General features: G+C 35.5%; 3 protein-coding genes across 4 annotated transcripts; 1 reads left to right on the top strand and 2 right to left on the bottom strand.

The window, feature by feature from the left end:
- The first annotated feature begins 464 nt into the window (after positions 1-464).
- On the top strand, positions 465-7918 carry LOC125200750 (WD40 repeat-containing protein HOS15). The gene is made up of 14 exons (XM_048098502.1): positions 465-634; positions 1985-2130; positions 2220-2661; positions 2822-2916; positions 3033-3079; positions 3759-3903; positions 4014-4077; positions 5115-5273; positions 5382-5503; positions 6056-6130; positions 6292-6345; positions 6414-6487; positions 7263-7337; positions 7420-7918. Exons 1-14 carry the CDS (start codon positions 574-576, stop codon positions 7637-7639), a joined length of 1779 nt encoding a protein of 592 aa, XP_047954459.1. The 5' UTR covers positions 465-573; the 3' UTR covers positions 7640-7918.
- A 561-nt stretch (positions 7919-8479) lies between these two features.
- Positions 8480-10755, bottom strand: LOC125201702 (putative cyclin-A3-1). The gene is made up of 7 exons (XM_048099919.1): positions 10282-10755; positions 9709-9941; positions 9437-9589; positions 9310-9343; positions 9076-9225; positions 8852-8986; positions 8480-8762 (listed from the first exon to the last, which is right to left on the bottom strand). The coding sequence occupies exons 1-7, from the start codon at positions 10567-10569 to the stop codon at positions 8691-8693; spliced, it is 1065 nt and encodes a 354-aa protein (XP_047955876.1). The 5' UTR covers positions 10570-10755; the 3' UTR covers positions 8480-8690.
- Positions 10756-14113: 3358 nt separating this feature from the next.
- Positions 14114-16660, bottom strand: LOC125209714 (agamous-like MADS-box protein AGL104). 2 transcript variants are annotated; one of them, XM_048109308.1, is made up of 11 exons: positions 16430-16660; positions 16288-16341; positions 16078-16093; positions 15897-15967; positions 15745-15784; positions 15429-15490; positions 15245-15344; positions 15122-15169; positions 14741-14883; positions 14469-14653; positions 14114-14371 (listed from the first exon to the last, which is right to left on the bottom strand). In XM_048109308.1, the coding sequence occupies exons 1-11, from the start codon at positions 16612-16614 to the stop codon at positions 14277-14279; spliced, it is 999 nt and encodes a 332-aa protein (XP_047965265.1). In that variant the 5' UTR covers positions 16615-16660; the 3' UTR covers positions 14114-14276. The 2 variants fall into 2 exon arrangements, with proteins under 2 accessions (XP_047965265.1, XP_047965257.1); XM_048109300.1 differs by having other exon boundaries at positions 15745-15787; positions 16430-16659.
- Positions 16661-17634: the final 974 nt, after the last annotated feature.

Genomic DNA, 17634 nt, shown 5'->3' with positions numbered 1-17634 from the left:
ATTCAGAAGGGCAAAAATATTTATATAAGAGATTTTAAGAATTTGAGGCGGGACATTTATAACGGAAATTGAGAAACTTGGATAAAGTAAAGAATAAAATGATTATTGCATCATAGGGGCTCCTATATTTATTATTGCTTTAGTTTTTCAAAGTCAGTGGATCGTATTGTCTTATACTCTTTAATCGATCATGTTAATATTCCCAAACATACTTTGCGTCATTACGACAAAGATATCAGTCAATGTATCTATAAATCCGCATTCAATTTTGAATACCAAAATCTCTCTAACCTACCAAAAAGATGAAATAATCTTGGTTAAATTTCAAATATTTGAGATAAAATTGGAAAAAGTGCCAAACAACAGGATAAACGTGACATCTTTCTTTTTCAAATGAGAGTAACAATTGAGCAAGTCGAGGGTACTTGGGTCTTTTCACACTCCGGTGTCTCCTAAATCCCTAATCGGAAAAATCTCAGTCCAAATTTGCAGCAGTATTCTTCCCCAAAATCTCTCTCACCCAAATTTACAGATAAAGAGAGAGAGAGCTGTACATGCAGGGGATTCTCCAAAATGATTGCAATTACCTCCGCCGAGTTGAACTACCTCATCTTCCGCTATCTTAACGAATCTGGTAACGCTTCCTCTCTCTCTTTCGTTCTCTCCATTTTCGAATTGGGAATCATAATTGGGATTAATTTATGGTGCAAATTGAGCTATATGGTATCGCTATTGTTAATACTGGAGAAAGGTTTCGTTTTTCTTCCATGTTTCTCGGGAGGTGGGTTGCTGGAGTGACATCTTGTAGTGGCGCAATTAGGTTGTTGAATTGAATTCAGATTTCATGTTTCTCCAACTGCCGATAAGGATTTGTGAAATCAACAGCCCAATTAACTTCAATTTTCTTGGGGTGGAGGGTTGGGTTGCTGGAGTGATTGAATATGGTGGCGTAATTAGGTTGTTGTGTTGAATTCAGATTTTATGTTTCTCCAACTGGCCGATATGAATTTATGAAATAAGCAGCGAAGTAACTTCTTATTTAGATTTAGGATGGATTTTTGCTAGTTATGGACCAGCTCAGAGAGGTGGAACTTGATTTGACGGTTTAGGAAACATGTTTTTTCGTTAGGGAAGTAGAATTTGTTCGTTCTTTAGGTTTGGGATACTGTTTTGAATTGAAGATATTAGATGTTATGGTTAATTAGTCATGACAATTGTATGTAAGGAAAAATGAAGTCTTTATGAGTGTAAACAGAGAAAATGATTCCTTAAGCTTGGATGATAAGGGAAGTGTACTTATTCTTAAGGTAGTCATAATGTTACCTCTAGATGCTTCCAGAGATATAGGAATTGAGCCTTTAGAAGGAAGTTAACATCGCAAGTTTGAAAATGCCTGCCTTTCTTATGATTTGAATACTGAAACTGGTCACACAAATATACATCTTGTTAGTTATTGCAAGAGAGTGAGTGTTCTGTATTCCGGTAAAGCATTCTTGCAGGCTCAAAGGCTTAATTGATTGATTTTATGCAAGTCTGCTTTTTACAGTATCTATGATGTGGTTGTGCAATGTGTATTTCAGTAGAGCATTTATATAAGTTTCTATGGATTTTGGAGCTTATCACTCATGTGTTGTACTGACCTCTCCGTCTTCATTCATTTTATTGTTATTTTTCAAATATCTTTTATCAAGGTCGTGCCTTTATTGCTATTATGCTGAAGCTAAGCCATTGGTTCATAACCAAAATTTACTAGCTTTACACAGGGGTACCATAACTTTTGTGAAAGTGTATTATTATAGCTTTCTACTTGTTCTTTGGGTGGGAATGCAAGATATTGGAACATGATAATGTTAAATGCTCTAGTATTCGCTATGCAATTGTCATATGTTCTAGTATTCATTATGCAAAGTTCCTTGGAGAATAAGTACTTTGTAACTACAATTTCTTAGCATAATTAACTTTTTATTGGAATAATTGTTTTCAGGATTCACCCATTCTGCGTTCGCTTTAGGATATGAGGCTGGGATCAATAAAAGTAATATTGACGGTAACCTTGTTCCACCTGGGGCTCTCGTGACATTTGTTCAGAAAGGAATTCAGTATCTTGAACTAGAAGCAAACTTGACTACTGTAAGAGTGCCATCTGTTAAAATCTCAGTAATTAGAGATATATGTTTCCCTTGTCTCTGTATTCTATGCTGATTCTTTCACATCCTCAGGATGATTTGGAAGCAGATGATGATTTCCAGTTTCTGCATCCTTTGGATCTGATAACAAAAGATGTGGATGAACTTCAAAGGATTATAAAAGAGAAAAAAGAAAATATACAGAAGGATAAATCCAAGGGAAAAGAGAAAGAAAATGTTGAAAATGGTCGGGAACATGACCGCAAACTTGCGATGGAAAGGGAAAAGGAAATTGCAAAAGAAAAGGAGAATGAAAAACAACAACGAGAGAAAGAAAAGGAAAGAGATAGAGAAAGAATGGAGAAAGAGAAGGAGAAGGAGAAAGAGAAGGAAAGGGAAAAGGAGAGAGAGAGGGAGAAGGAGAAAGATAAAGGGAAAGAAAAAGAAAAGGAAAAGCCCTTTGAGGACGTCAGTGGTGTAAATCACATGGAGGATGAGGTTAATGGTAAACATGAGGAGAATGGAAATGATGGAGGTAAGATCCATCTTAGATTCTTTTACACTCATGTACTAGTCATATGATGCTGTAACTATAAAATCTTCCTTGAGTGATTAGATTTGGTGTCTTAATCTGCAGTGGTGCATCTTCTGTCACTTTTCAAGAATGTAACTTATTTTGTATTTTTATATTATAGGGCCAGAACCCATGGATATTTGCACTAGTTTACCTTCCGTGCCCTGTGAATTCCCAAGCAGCGATGTAACAGTTTTGCAAGGTCACACTTCTGAGGTTTGGTCATATTATTGCGAAATTCTTAATCTCCATTTCTGATTAAAAGAGGAACTATGATAAATATATAGTGTAGTTAGGGAGCATGCCTTTCTAATGCTTCTTTACATTCACAGGTTTTTGCATGTGCATGGAATCCGACCGGGTCACTTCTGGCTTCTGGGTTAGTTTAAACTCCAAATTACTTATTTTAGATAAAATATGTTCACTTTCTTACTTTTTTGGCATTTTAATCCTGTCTATTTTTCCCTTTGTCTGTCAGACATCCCTGGTCTTCTTCATGTATTTGAAATGTTTTGGTTTTATTTGAACAATCTGTGCGTGGGGTCTAAACCTAGTTCTTCATTTATGGATTCCTTCCTGACCGTGCATGATATTATTGATTGTTTGTGGCATATGAGGTATGGCTATACTTAGTTATTGGTTTGTCAAAGAGACCTTCCGGTGATAACACTATCAGTTTCTGCCTTCTGGTATTATGACCAATAGCTAATAAGGCTAGACCGAGGCTACTCTTCTCTCATGTAGGGTTTAAATCTCATCTGGCATGACAAATAACAAACTTTCTTGAAGCAATAATACTTGAGCGGTTGAGCCTATATCTGCAAATAAAAAAGAATAACTACAAACTAGAAGAAATTTAGAAAAATGTGATTGGTTAGTTAGAGAAGGAAGTCTTCTAACATGATGAATCATCTTGTTTGTTTTATATCTTAAGAATTCATTAATGCACCCTCCAGCTTCCCTAGTTCGCTTTCTCCTTAGAAAATGACATATGTCACACTTGATTAATCACTGTCATCCAGGCTCATCATATGCTCATTATGACTATTGTTTGATAGGTCTGGAGACTCGACTGCCAGAATTTGGACTATTGATGGGCCATCTAGTTGCAATACAGAAAATGGGCCTTCCAATGTCGTACTTAGGCATTTCAAGGGTAGAACAAATGAGAAAAGCAAAGATGTGACAACACTAGACTGGAACGTGAGTATTATATAGTATGAAATTTTGTTTGTTATTCAGTTCATTCATTTCTCTTTCCGTGCTGGATGTGGTCAATCTGATGCCTATAAAGAAACTTGAACAATCTGTAGGTTGACGGTACGCTGCTTGCTACTGGCTCTTATGATGGCCAAGCAAGGATATGGAGTAAAGATGGTTAGACTTCCTCATAATATTATTTGTTCAAAATTCAAATTCATGCCTCATTTAATCTTGACATTCTGTCTGAATTTTTTAATCATGTGAGCAAAACCGTTTTACTTTGGCCTATAGTATAATTTTTTATAAAGATTGATTTCACGAACCTGCTCATTACCTTATAGTAGTTGATATTTTTGTGTTTGAATTTCTGATTCTACTGCAAACTTCTCCTGTTTTTTTGTTGAATTATAAAGTATCTGGAAATTAGATTGTGTTGTGCATCTCTTAGCTTTGCATGTGGAAGGCACTTGGCCTTGATGTATCAAGCATAAAAAGTCCAAATCTCTCGAGGAGGGTCTCTATTAGTTATATATTGTTAATTCAAAAATAAATATAAACACAAATAAAGTGGAGGCTTGGAAGTTGTATTGCGATAGTTTAAGAAGAAACATTGTTAAATTTAGGAGCGGAACCATAGAAGGAAAAAGTTCTAGCTTACTGCTTTACTTTCACATTTTTTGTGATTTGCAACAACAAAAAGAGTAAGGAATTCTAACCCTTTCTCTGGGCGAACCTCTACTCAGACAGGATTGGTCCTGTCAAGTTGGATTTTCCCTAGTCTATTCAGTGATTTACTGAATTGCTTAAGTGTTCCATTTTAATATGTCTTTGTTATTTAAGATTTAAGAAAACAATTTTCAAAGGTTGTCACACGTAAATGGTTCTCTAATCAATATATACAAATAACAAATATATGGACTAACATGAAATTCATTAGTGAAGCTCTGGAAAATATTTGTCATTTACTACAACAGACAGGAGACCTTGTTTACATATCTGGAGAAGAAAATGTTGATCCTGTAACAATGCCATACAATTTAAAGTTGTATGCCTGCACTTAGGTGTCTAATCATTAAGTTGTTAAAAGTTGGATTGAAAATTCATTGCTGCAGAATTGCATATTCTAGTGTTGTATATATAAGCTCTAATGGTAATTAGGATCCACTCTCGTTTCACATGTGCATGATGTGCTGTGTTTTCTTTTATTCCAGGGGAATTGGTCAGTACACTAAATAAACATAAGGGGCCTATCTTCTCCTTGAAGTGGAACAAGAAAGGAGATTATCTTCTTAGTGGAAGTGTTGATAAAACTGCAATTGTGTGGGATATTAAGACAGGGGAATGGAGACAACAATTCGAATTTCACTCAGGTGCTTTTGTATTCTTTGTCCACTGTTCTTATGTTTCTGTAGGTGAAAACAATACTGGGAAGCTTTTGATTTCTAACTTGTATGATTTTGTGATTATATAATTTATAGCTCCTGCCCTGGATGTTGATTGGAGAAACAATGTTTCCTTTGCTACATGCTCGACTGACAGCATGATATATGTTTGTAAAGTTGGAGAGAACCGGCCGATCAAAACTTTCTCAGGGCACCAGGTTCCTTTCAGTTCTTACATTTGTCACTGCCTTTTACCTGTACTTGACGAATAACCATCATTTGGAGGAGACAAGGTTTCGCTGAATACTATTCTGTATACCATGTGGCAATCTAGAAGGAACAGCCCCTTATTTGAGGGCATTAGCCTGAACAGCATCCACATGTATGCCCTTGATAAATGTCTAAACGGGTCAGAAAGTGGACTGGTTTTCAAATCATAATTACATAAATAATCTCTATTGCTAAAAATGAAGGAATTATGTACTCAGCAGAAAATCTTGAGAAGCGGTGCATGTCTGAAGGGATTTTCTTCATGAAGACAACTACACTATTAAACTCTCTGCAACTCACCTTGATAACTTTGTGTTCCTTTATGTCTTTTTATTACCTCTCCCATCCTCATACACTTCCTCAAGCCTTTATTACTGAACTCTCTTCCAAAAATATATTGTTAATGATCCTATCAAACAATTCACTCATTAGTTTTTCAGTGACTTCAGTTTTACTTTCTATAACTTCATTCGCATTAACATTTGAATATGCTTCTTCAGGGTGAAGTTAATGCTATCAAGTGGGATCCCACAGGCACACTTCTGGCCTCATGCTCTGATGATTCTACAGCCAAGGTTAGTCAATTTTGACACAGGATTTTTATCAGCTATCAAAACCAAATGTTTTGACAAATGTAACCCAATGACTTGTTTTTATATGAATTCTAGATTTTACTCTTTCTAATATGTTTGTCTTTTGGCACTTATAATCTCTGTTATGTTTAAATGTAATGCAGATATGGAGTATTAAACAGGACACATGCTTGCTTGATTTAAAGGAACATTCCAAAGTATGTCAATCTTTTTTTCCATTGACACTTCGGATTTGAGTTGCTGATCCATGGACATTATTTTTCAGGAGATATACACTGTCAGGTGGAGTCCAACAGGGCCTGGTACGAACAACCCAAATAAGAAACTGGTGCTGGCAAGGTACTTATGCTGCAAAATTACCGAACGATTTTAATTTCTGCTGTTTCCATTTAGCTAGATGCCACCTTCTGTTTCTTGTTCCTTACCACATGCAGAATCCTATGAAGATTTAAAATAAAATAAAAAGAAAAAGAAAAACAAGGGGAACAAAATATAAGCGAAATAGATGAGATCAGCCAAAGGAGAAGGAAAGACATCAATACTTATGATAAACCTAAAATTGGCAGGTGTATGTAGGATAAGGCTAAGTTGGCAATTCTGGGTACGCCTTAATACGTAGTTTATAGTGCCATTTAAGACCAAAGCAGTAGAAATCTGGGCCATTCCGCACCCCACCGTCATCACCATCATAAAGATATAAGTCTATGGTTTGCTTGTGCTTATTTCGTAAAATAAGAGGAAAAGGCCTATGCATGGGGTAACGACCTAACATCTTGAACCTTTGGCTTAGATTTAGCTGTGAACAAGAGTTCTGGTTCTTCTCAGAGGTTGGCTCCAATAATTAATAATCTTAAATTAACAAAAGTTGTTTTGGAGCGGGGTGTAAAAAAAATCTCATGTTAGATTTGTCTATAGCAATATGTTCTAGTTCAGTTATGGGAAACGTCTGAAATAACCAAACTCGGAAACCTGCACAGAGGAAACTCTAAGAGTATGAACCTGCCTGCTTTGCGTCTGTGTTTATGCACTAATTTTTGCCTTTATCCTAAACGTAGTGTTTTTTTATATGCCTTTCTCATCTTAGCTTGTTTTCTAATTCACCGCATCTCTGCAGTGCCTCGTTTGACTCAACCATAAAGCTGTGGGATGTAGATGCTGGACATCTTTTGCACAGCTTAGACGGCCACAGGTATGTGCTGAGAATTGAGCCATTAAAATGTGACTTGTATAGCAACAATGAAGTTACTGATTTTCATCGATTATCAATCCAGGGATCCTGTTTATTCCGTTGCATTTAGCCCCAATGGCGAGTATTTGGCAAGCGGGTCTCTAGATAAATGCTTGCACGTGTGGTCAGTGAAGGAAGCGAGGATTGTGAAGACATTCAGCGGAAATGGTGGGATATTTGAAGTTTGCTGGAACAAAGAAGGTGACAAGATTGCCGCTTGTTTCGCAAACAACGTTGTGTCCGTGTTGGACTTCCGAATGTAGAGATGACAGCATTCTTTGTGCATTCATGTCCTAAAAGCCTTACTTTAGATGCTGACTTAGTGTAGGCCTCAATCTGTTATGAATGTGCTGTTATAACCTTAGAATTTCAGAAAACCACTGACCTAATTGCTGTGGTTTTTGTAAAGAGCTTTCTTTTAATGTAAATTCTCATGAATGCTGTGTAGTGGGATATGGGGTTTCATTGACTTGTAGAAATTCTTATCGAGGACCATGGTTTGCATGATCTTGTTTTAATTTTGAAATTGATCATTGCTCAAATTCTATTTTTGATATTAGTGTTTAGATTTGGTCATGAATTTTGTAAGGTGTCTATATGTTGATCGCCCTTGATCATAGAATTTATTTTAAGGTGTCTATAAATGTTATTTTGAGATTTTTTAAAAAACTTGTATAGAACATTAGAACATAATACTTTCTCAGTTCATAAAATGTAGTCTTATTTGTAAACATAAAAAGTAGTAATATTTGTAAATGATACTGATTTTAATGAGAAATTAGTATATTAAAAGAGAGAGAAGAAGAAAAAGTGGTTAGAGTACGAAAGGAACTTTTTGAGACTATTTTTTATAGCCACCGACTAAATTGGTATAATGAAACTATTTTTCATGAATGAAAGGAGTACTTTTTATAATCTAATCAATGTATTTTTCCGAATATATAAATAAAAGAGATGTTAGCAATCAATGGATAATTCAGTGTCCAAATTTTCCGTGTAAGATGTCCAAAACTGGAGATAACTTATTTAACTACAAATATATATATTGATGAATCTCAGAGAGTAATTTACCCAACTGTTAACCAAAAGAGACCAGCACAGAATGAAAAAAGAAGAATATTATTGCCCATCAAGCAAAAACTTTCAAGAATGTCATATAAAATGTAAAGGAACTCTAGTGAAGATGGTGATTATCCCGAGCTCGAAACGAACCCAAACACACCCTTATTTCATCGACAATGCAGCTATAAACTGTATTATTTAGGTATACAGCTATATGTACACTGAAAGATTTAATCTCTTCAGCCCCTAAACTTAATCTTTGATATCATTGAAGAAGAATTCCGGCACTTGTGATGGTGGAGACAGTGTTGCCACACATTTGAACTGTTGCAAGAACAATCATTTCAAAAATCAGTAATCTGCATTCAACAAACATGAACTAACTATAGGAGGAATGTTTACACTTTACACACCTTATGTTGCTTGTATTTCTCCTTGATAGCAACTAACTTGCTTCCTCTCTTGCTCGATTGCAGCTCAAGAAGGATGTGAACACATTCTTTCAGATCGGATGGTTTGTATTTCGAGTATTGCTGCAGAGCTGAGTTCTGTAGTAATCATAACATTCAGTAACTGAGGTTAATGAAATGAAGATGGTTTGATTCATTCTAAACCTATCTCAAACGTGTGTACGTACCCAAGGATGTTGCTTAGGTTGGAGAGTGAATCGTGAGAGGAATATGACCGAAGCAGCCACCAGAGAAGGCAAGAATTTCAAGCATTCATAATCGAGCAAACTCAGTTCCGCAAGGTAGTAACCTAGGAACTCCAACTGTAGATTGTAACTCTGCAAGAAGGCAACATTACAATCAGAACAACATATCTCACAGAACAAAAGTAAGTGTATTCAAAATTTTGAGCACGAGCTCACCTCATTATCTCCTTGACCAATCCTAGTGAACCGACTGCAATTCAAACACGAAACAAACAACCCTCTTAGCCTCATCACTGAGAACACAACAAGTGATAACAAAACATCAATTAGAGCAAATCTTTACCGGAGAAATGTCTTTGTAGTTGGATTTCCCATCTCAAACTTGAGAGATGTGAGCACATCCGACTCCATCTTCACTATCTCTTCCCTGGTATACGTGTTGTCCGTGATGTAACAGAAGTCTTCCACATGGGTAGGCTTAATCTCCTCATATTTCCTGCAAATCAAGATCCAACACAAAAGCATCTCAGCACAGCTATACACACGACACGACACAACACGACACATTGGCTCAACGAAGAGAGTGAGATACAGCACAATCGATCAAGTCCTCACCAGGCAATGAGCATTGCTGAAACTCCAACAAGCTGAAGCCTTTGCCTGGTAACGACATTCGAGGATAAGAATCTGTCGATGTACGACACTCCTAGGTACAGCGTATCGGATTGAAGCTTGTACTCCTCAGCAACCTCCACTAACCAATCCACCAAAATCCCCCTCATGTTTGCAGTCACATCTTTCTGAACTTTCCCAATATAATCCGACAACGGCCTTCTATTCGGCTCCTTCTGCACCACAAACTCCCACTCATTACTAACTAATAGATCCCTAAATTAATTCACCCAACAGTTATCAAATTAATACAATCCTAATCAAGAAACATAACAAATTGGAAGATCATAAATCATCTATCACCAAATCAGCATTTCTTGACTAAGTAAACTAAACAAGGAAAAGATCCAATCCAAAACAGTAAACATCACAATGATCACATCACTAAAAACCCTAACTAAAATCCCAATCAATTCAATCAACAAACACTGGAATCATGCTAATTTCATTTTCTTCTCATTCAATTACAAAAGGAAATGCAACTCAAATCAAAATCAAAATCAAATTCAAACTCACCTCCATTCTATGAAGATACTCATAAATCTCCGAAGCATAAGCTACACACAGCTGCGGATCATATGGTTTCTCTTCCGCATCCGAATTCAAATCCTTCCGTACCCCCTTCGCATTCCTCTCCAGCTTCCTCCTCTTTCCCCCTTTCCCCAATCCCAGATTCTGCGGAGTCAAAACATTCTGAATTTCCCCCAAAACCACTCTCTTATTCGGGCGTTGCAGCGTCTCCTCAGCAGCCCTCTTCTTCGCCGCCAAGCGAGTGATCCTCACGCAGTTTTCTTGACCGGACATTGTCAGCTGCGAGAGGGAGAAAGAGGTTGCGAGTTGAGAAATGGTTTTAGCAGAAAATGGGAGATGAAAATGAGATTATAAGGTGTGAATGCCGCCATTGTATCTGAAAAAAAATTGAGGGCGCCGGGAAATTTGCACGAAATCTTGAAATGAAATTGAAGAGGGATTTTGATTTGGGGGTTTAATTTTTTGGTAATCAAAACATTGAAGAGCGATATTGCGCCTAATCTGATTATTTTTTTGACTGGTTTTTGAAATTTTGGGAATTTGGGATTGGAGGGGATGAGTTTCCCGGTTCTTTTTTGTGGGTTTGAATTTTTGTTTATTTATTTCGGTGATTTATTTAATCTAATAAACAATTATTATTATTGGTCGATTCTGGAATCCAAGAATGTCTACTTGTAACCAATTGCATTACTTTGAATTTTATTGTAGTAACACTTTCATTTATTTCTATAGAAGTATTTTGAATTTTTGTAAACATGTGTGTTTTTCGATATTTTGATGGATATTTTTCTTAGTTAGGGATTAATATGTGGCATTGACCGTATTATAGACCGATCAAGGTAATTATACGAGATTAATGATATGCCTGCAGGGACAGCGCAATTGCCAACAGAGGAACAAATTTTGCTAAAATGAGCCTGGGTTAAAATCCCACACTTGTTATGTGGGTGCTCCTATAATATGCACTTTCTAATTTTTGAAAGTATTTTCTCTCTAATGAGGTGATACTCATTTTCCACTAACAATACTTCACATACTTTTTCATTCTAAATCTTTTTTACTTTACCAATTTTACATTAGAACTCGTGTTGTCCTCAAGTGCATAGTCTTGACGGAAGGAGTATTGATTAAAGTAATCCAGTATTAGATACTATGTCTTGGGACATGCGCCACGCACCATAGGATGGGGCGCACCGTGCACCCAAACATGGGTGACTGTTTTCATAAAGAAAGTTTTGAACAAAACTAAAACTATAGTGGTATTTAAATTTTGTTTTCGTATTCGAATCCACTATTTATTACTCCTTCCATTCGAGTAATCTTAAGTCATTTATTTTTTTAGTGTGCATAGTTACAAGCGTATCTTTCCCCCACTTCATTAGGCAGTAAAAAGTTATGTTCTTAAAAAGCGGCTCATTTAATAAGGGAAAAGACGCATAGTTGTGCTGTCGGTAGCAGCTGCCACAGGGCCGAGAAACAAAAGATTCAAATAGTAAGCTTATTAAGCATTAAAAAGTCTAATTTATGTCAAAGTAAGCTTCCACAGGACCGAGAAATAAGTGGGAGTATTAAATTTTGTTTTGGTATTCGAATCACTATTTATTACTCCTTCCATTCGAGCAATCTTAAGTCATTTATTTTTTTAGTGTGCATAGTTATAAGCGTATCTTTCCCTCACTTCATTTAGGTAGTAATAAGTGATATCCTTAAAAAGCGGCTCATTTAATAATGGAAAAGACGCATAAAATGAGGATAGTAGTGCTGGCGGTAGGGCTGTCAAATCGTGCAGATTGGGTCGCTATCGGATCAACCCAATATCGACCCAATTTTATTGGGTCCCAACCCAACCCGAAATCTCGTGCTCTTATCGGGTTCAACCCAGACAGATTCGCGTCGGATTCGTGCGGATTTCGTGTCACCCAAAAAAGTTGGTCATCTTGTAATGATTAATGTTAGTAAGTTACTACACAATATAAACGCTATACGATAACGACCGGCATATGATATTATATCATTAAAATTTGATATTACGTGATAAAATAAAATATTACAAAATTAAAATAATTAATTTAAATAATTTTTAAATCCAAATAATTAAAGTATATTAAAATTAAATCTAACTAATAAAGTTAGAATAATTAAAATAATTTTTTTAATAAAATTTAAGTATGCAGTAATATTTTTTTATCATAAAAAATAATTAATAATAGTATTAATCATATTTTTACTAATAAAACTAAAATTATAATATTTTTTAATTAATAAAAATAATTAAAATTAAAATTTAATATATTATTTTAATTAATAAAAATGATCAAAATATTTTTTTTTCTTAACGGATAACCCAACTCGACCTAAATCCGACCCAACCCAAAATTTTCGGGTTCTTATTGGGTCGACCCTATAAGGACCCAAATTCTAAACGTGTGTGTTAGTCGGGTTAACTTTGTGCGGATTCGTGTTGGATTATCGTGTCGAAAAACAAAATTGCCAGCCCTAGCTGGCGGTAGCAACTGCCACAGGGCCGAGAAAAAAGAGATTTAAATAGTAAGCTTATTAGGTATTAAAAAGTCAAATTTATGTCAAAGTCAGCTGCCACGGGGCCGAGAAATAAGTGGGAGTATTAAATTTTGTTTTGGTATTCGAATCACTATTTATTATTCCTTCCATTCGAGCAAATCTTAAGTCATTTATTTTTTTGTAACTTTCCCTCACTTCATTTAGGCACTAATAAGTGATATCTTTAAAAAGCGGCTCATTTAATAAGGGAAAAGACGCAAAAAATGAGGGTAGTAGTGCTGGCGGTAGCAGCGGCCATGGGGCCGAGAAACAAGAGATTCCAATAGTAAGCTTATTAGGTAGTACTCTCTCCGTTCTTTGTTAATAGAGGCGTTTCTTTCGACAAGGAAGTGAATGGTGAATAAAATAAAAGAGATGAAGAGAGAATAAAAAGTTAAAAATAGAAATGACTCAATTAACTTGAAACTTCACGAAGTAGTAAAACGACTCTATTAACATGAAACAGAGGGAGTATTAAAAAGTCTAATTTATGTCAAAGTCAGCTGCCACGGGACCGAGAAATAAATGGTATTAAATTTTGTTTTCGTATTCGAATCCACTATTTATTACTCCTTTCATTCGAGCAATCTTAAGTCATTTATCTTTTTAGTATGCATAATTATAAGTATCTTTCCCTCACTTCATTTAGGCTAGTGATGTCCTTAAAAAGCGGCTTATTTAATAAGGGAAAATATGTATAAAATGAGGGTAGTAGTATTGGCGGTAACAGCTGCCACGGGGCCGAAAATCAAAAGATTCAAATAGCAAGCTTATTAGGTATTAAAAAGTTTAATTTATATCAAAGTCAGCTGCCACGGGACCGAGAAACAAGAAATTCAAATAGTAAGCTTATTAGTATTAAAAAGTCTAATTTATGTCAAAAAACAATTTAAGATGTTTGGAACGATCTAACAAAGAATTCTAACAAAGAATACGACTCATTCAAATGGTAAGCTTACTAGGAATTAAAAAGTCTAATTTATGCCAAAGTGACGGTTTCAGATGTTTGCAATGACCTAGCAAAGAATACCAATGATTCAAATAGCAAAAGTAAAATCGATTTAAGATGTTTGAAACTAACCTAACAAAGAATACAACTCATACAATTAGGATGAAAAAATTATTACTGTAGTATCATAAAAAAATCTCAACTTAGACACAATATAAACTAATAGCATAAAACACCTAGAATCTAGGATGATGGAGAGCTAAGATGCCAAAAAATAAAAGATGGCTATAGCTGAAAATGCAAGAAGAATTCAAAAACAAGAGATTAATAACATAAATTGTTTGAGTTGATGCATTATGTAACATCTACTTAAAATAAGATCTCGAAAAACTTAAATAACAATTAAAATCTACCGGTAACAAAGTCACAAGAGATCTTATTTCTATTGTTTGAATAAAATTGAGAAATCTATTCAAATATGATCATGATTCACTGGGGTAAGCTGTGATAGATACAGTTCAAGAAGCGCTCGTTCCCTCGGCTGCGCGGTCGGGAAAGGGTCATTTCCTGTAATAAAAAAAAACACGGTGCATTATGATATGTACTGATGCGTTATGACATGTACTGATGAAATAAAATACAGAATGGCCGAAGTTGAACAAACCTGTGGGGTACAAATCAGCCCACGGTGAGAGATTAACATCGATGGCCGGTCCAAATTCAGACCGCTGCACGTCGTCCTCCATGCTGCGGCTCGGGCTCAGGTGGTTGTAGACGTGCACGCTTGGAGCGTGCACGAGAGTCAGGGATTGCGGGAGGATGTTGTCCATCCGTTGAGGAGGCTGATCCCTGCACACGAATAAAGGATCGGACGATTAGAATTGACCAATCCTTCAAAAAAGTGTTGACATATGAATTTTATCACTAATTAAGAACCTCATAGGAAGTAGGCCATTGGAGTCCAAGAAATTGAGGATCTGAGTTTGTGGATCTCTTTGGGGAAGCCAATCCAACACATTGTCTGGATTTCTTGCAGCCAAAACATTCATGTCAGTACTTTGTGAGGGATAGCTCATCACCTGAAATGATAGGGAGAACACGCGATAAGTGATTCGTATTTCTTGTTCGGACATTCAAAGTAAGTGATGCATTTCCCATTTCGTCATAAATGAACCATTTAAACACCTTCCTACTTTATTCTCTCTTATCTCGCCTAATTTATTCACGTGTTATTTAACTTATTAAACGTCACGTTTCTTAATTTACGTGCCTAAAAGGAATATAAAATGCTAACTATTTATAGAAATTCAAGATCACCTGTGAAGATTGGGCACCAGGGGAGTTGTGCTGATCTTGCAAAACATGCTGTTGAGAAGAGGAGAAACTCGTTAACTTTACAAACACGAGATGTTAACGACGAAGATGAAGATGAGGACATACCTTTCGCAGCCTTATCTGCTTGAGATTTTCTTCCAAAACTTGCTCTCTGTACTCAGCTTCACCCAATGTAGAAATATCACACAGTTCACTTTCATAAACCCTGCACATTTATTTATTTGCAATTTTCACCACAATCCAAAAAATGAAGACATTGAAAGAATAAAATATTGAAGCAACCAATCACCTTAATTTTTTCTCTGCATCTTCAAGTTGGCACCTGCATTTGAGCAATTCTTGCTGCATTTCCTGCAATTCAATATCTCATAAATCAATTCTTGATTTTAAAATAAATCAACCGTCGAAAATATAAAATATACTACCTCTGTCCAAAAAATAGGCATTTACTCCCTCGCTGTAATTTTTTAATAATTACTAATAGATGGACTCATTCTCGACCGATAATAATACAATTTTTTTTAATAAAACTCAATCGCACACAATATTGACTATTTTTAGGGGACGAAGAAAATGCAATTCTAAGGAAAAATAATCAAACAGACCTCAATCTGAGCATGCATCATGCTAGCATTGCTGGCTGGGCTGCTACTCACAATGGCAACACACAAAAAAAGGATTGTTAGATTTATAAATCAAAATTCCACAAATAAAAATTAAAATTAACATGATACTATTTATTTTCTACAAATTCTACCCTGTAGCAGCAGCTTGATTATAGTTTCGATCCGCTTCAGCTTTCAACTTTCCAAGGGCCCTCTCTAGGTACTGCAAAAATTATCCACATCAACCAAAAACTCACAATTTTTTTTTTAAAAATCTAGAAAACAAAAATATTCTATATATAGATAGATCTATACAAAAAGTAAACATGTTACCTCCTGGTTATGCAGCCTGTCCCATTGCATGAAAAAAAAAAATCATTAGACACCATTAAAAATCCATCTTGAAAACGACTTATGCTCACACAAAATTATACCCAATCCCAAGTTAATCGAGTCATTTTTTTCAAAAGTGTAACTTACTCAAAAGGAATACAAATCGATTAACTTGAGACTCGATCTAACTTAATACTACTAATAATTTACCTTCCTCTTTCGTGCTCGGGAAGGTTAACAAATCGCGCCATGATCTCTTCGATGCTTCAAACAAAACAAGATAAAAACAGTTAGTACATGAGATTGAGAGAGAGAGGAGAAAGGAGAGAGATTGAGGGAATTGGGAAAGAACCTTGAGTTACCGGAGAAGATGCTGACCCTTCCAGAAGGGGAAAACATGATGAGGGCAACATCAACATCACAAAGCACAGAAAGTTCATAGGCTTTCTTAATCAGTCCATTTCTTCTCTTGGAGAAAGTGACCTGCCTATTTGTAGTGTTCTCTATTTTCTTGATTTGGAGCTTCACTCTCCCCATCACTAAATTAAATATTGTAGCACTATCAACTTCTTAATTTAGCAAACACACACACACATATATATATAAAAATCTCGTTGAAAGAAGAGAAAAGAATTAATGGGAGATAATGAATGAATAGTGGAGGTAGAGAATAGAGATAGATAAAGAGATGAAGCAATGGGGTGAGGCCAAAGATGACGGCAGAGAGAGAGAAGGAAAGGCGGTGTGTATCGATTGGTGATGAGAGAGAATGGAGAGTTTGTTAGAGAAGATGCAAATTTCAGCCACGTACCAATTCATGCTGATACATGCCACCGTTGCACTATTAAATGTATTGCTCCACTCCCTAAGTTTTAAGGATTCTTTTGGGGTCGGATCCATAGTATATAATTTTGAAAAATAATACTAGTAAAGTAATTTATAATATGAAGTAAATATAAATTGCTACACTCCCTAAATTTTAAGGACTTTTTAGTGAAAATGATTTATAATATGAGAATACAATTATACAATGCAAGTTTTTTTTTCTAGAAATAATAATCACAAAATAATGATTTTTAGTATATTTTTTTTCGTCGAAGAAAAATTTGTTGGTGGGGAGGCGACATCTCCGAGCGACCGTAACGAAAAATTAGGTCGTACTAATGCTATGACGGAGGCGACCGCGACCTTGATCAATCATTATTATATTCCTATTTCGGTATAATATTTGAACTTATTCGTGATGGATTGAGAACGTAATTTTGAAAGTCCGTATTGAATGAATGGCCGTGGAATTTGGGGTAAAAATGTAATTTTACATATCACTTTAAAGAAAAAAAAATCTCAAAATGAACATTTTTTAATATTTTTTTTGTTTGTTTTAAGAAAATATTCACTAGTCAAAGCGGCTACCGGTTTAGAGTCCTTCTACATGAAAATTCAGTCATTTTAACAATTTGATGGGAGCAATCGCCCTCTAAAACATGATTGTATCTCTATTTAAGCATTATTCTTAAATATACAATATTATTTCTATCATTATATTAGATGTATTTA

The sequence above is a fragment of the Salvia hispanica genome, chromosome 1 (assembly GCF_023119035.1).
Source record: "Salvia hispanica cultivar TCC Black 2014 chromosome 1, UniMelb_Shisp_WGS_1.0, whole genome shotgun sequence".
NCBI classification, from domain to species: Eukaryota; Viridiplantae; Streptophyta; class Magnoliopsida; order Lamiales; family Lamiaceae; genus Salvia; species Salvia hispanica.
This window is presented reverse-complemented; position numbering and strand designations above follow the sequence as displayed.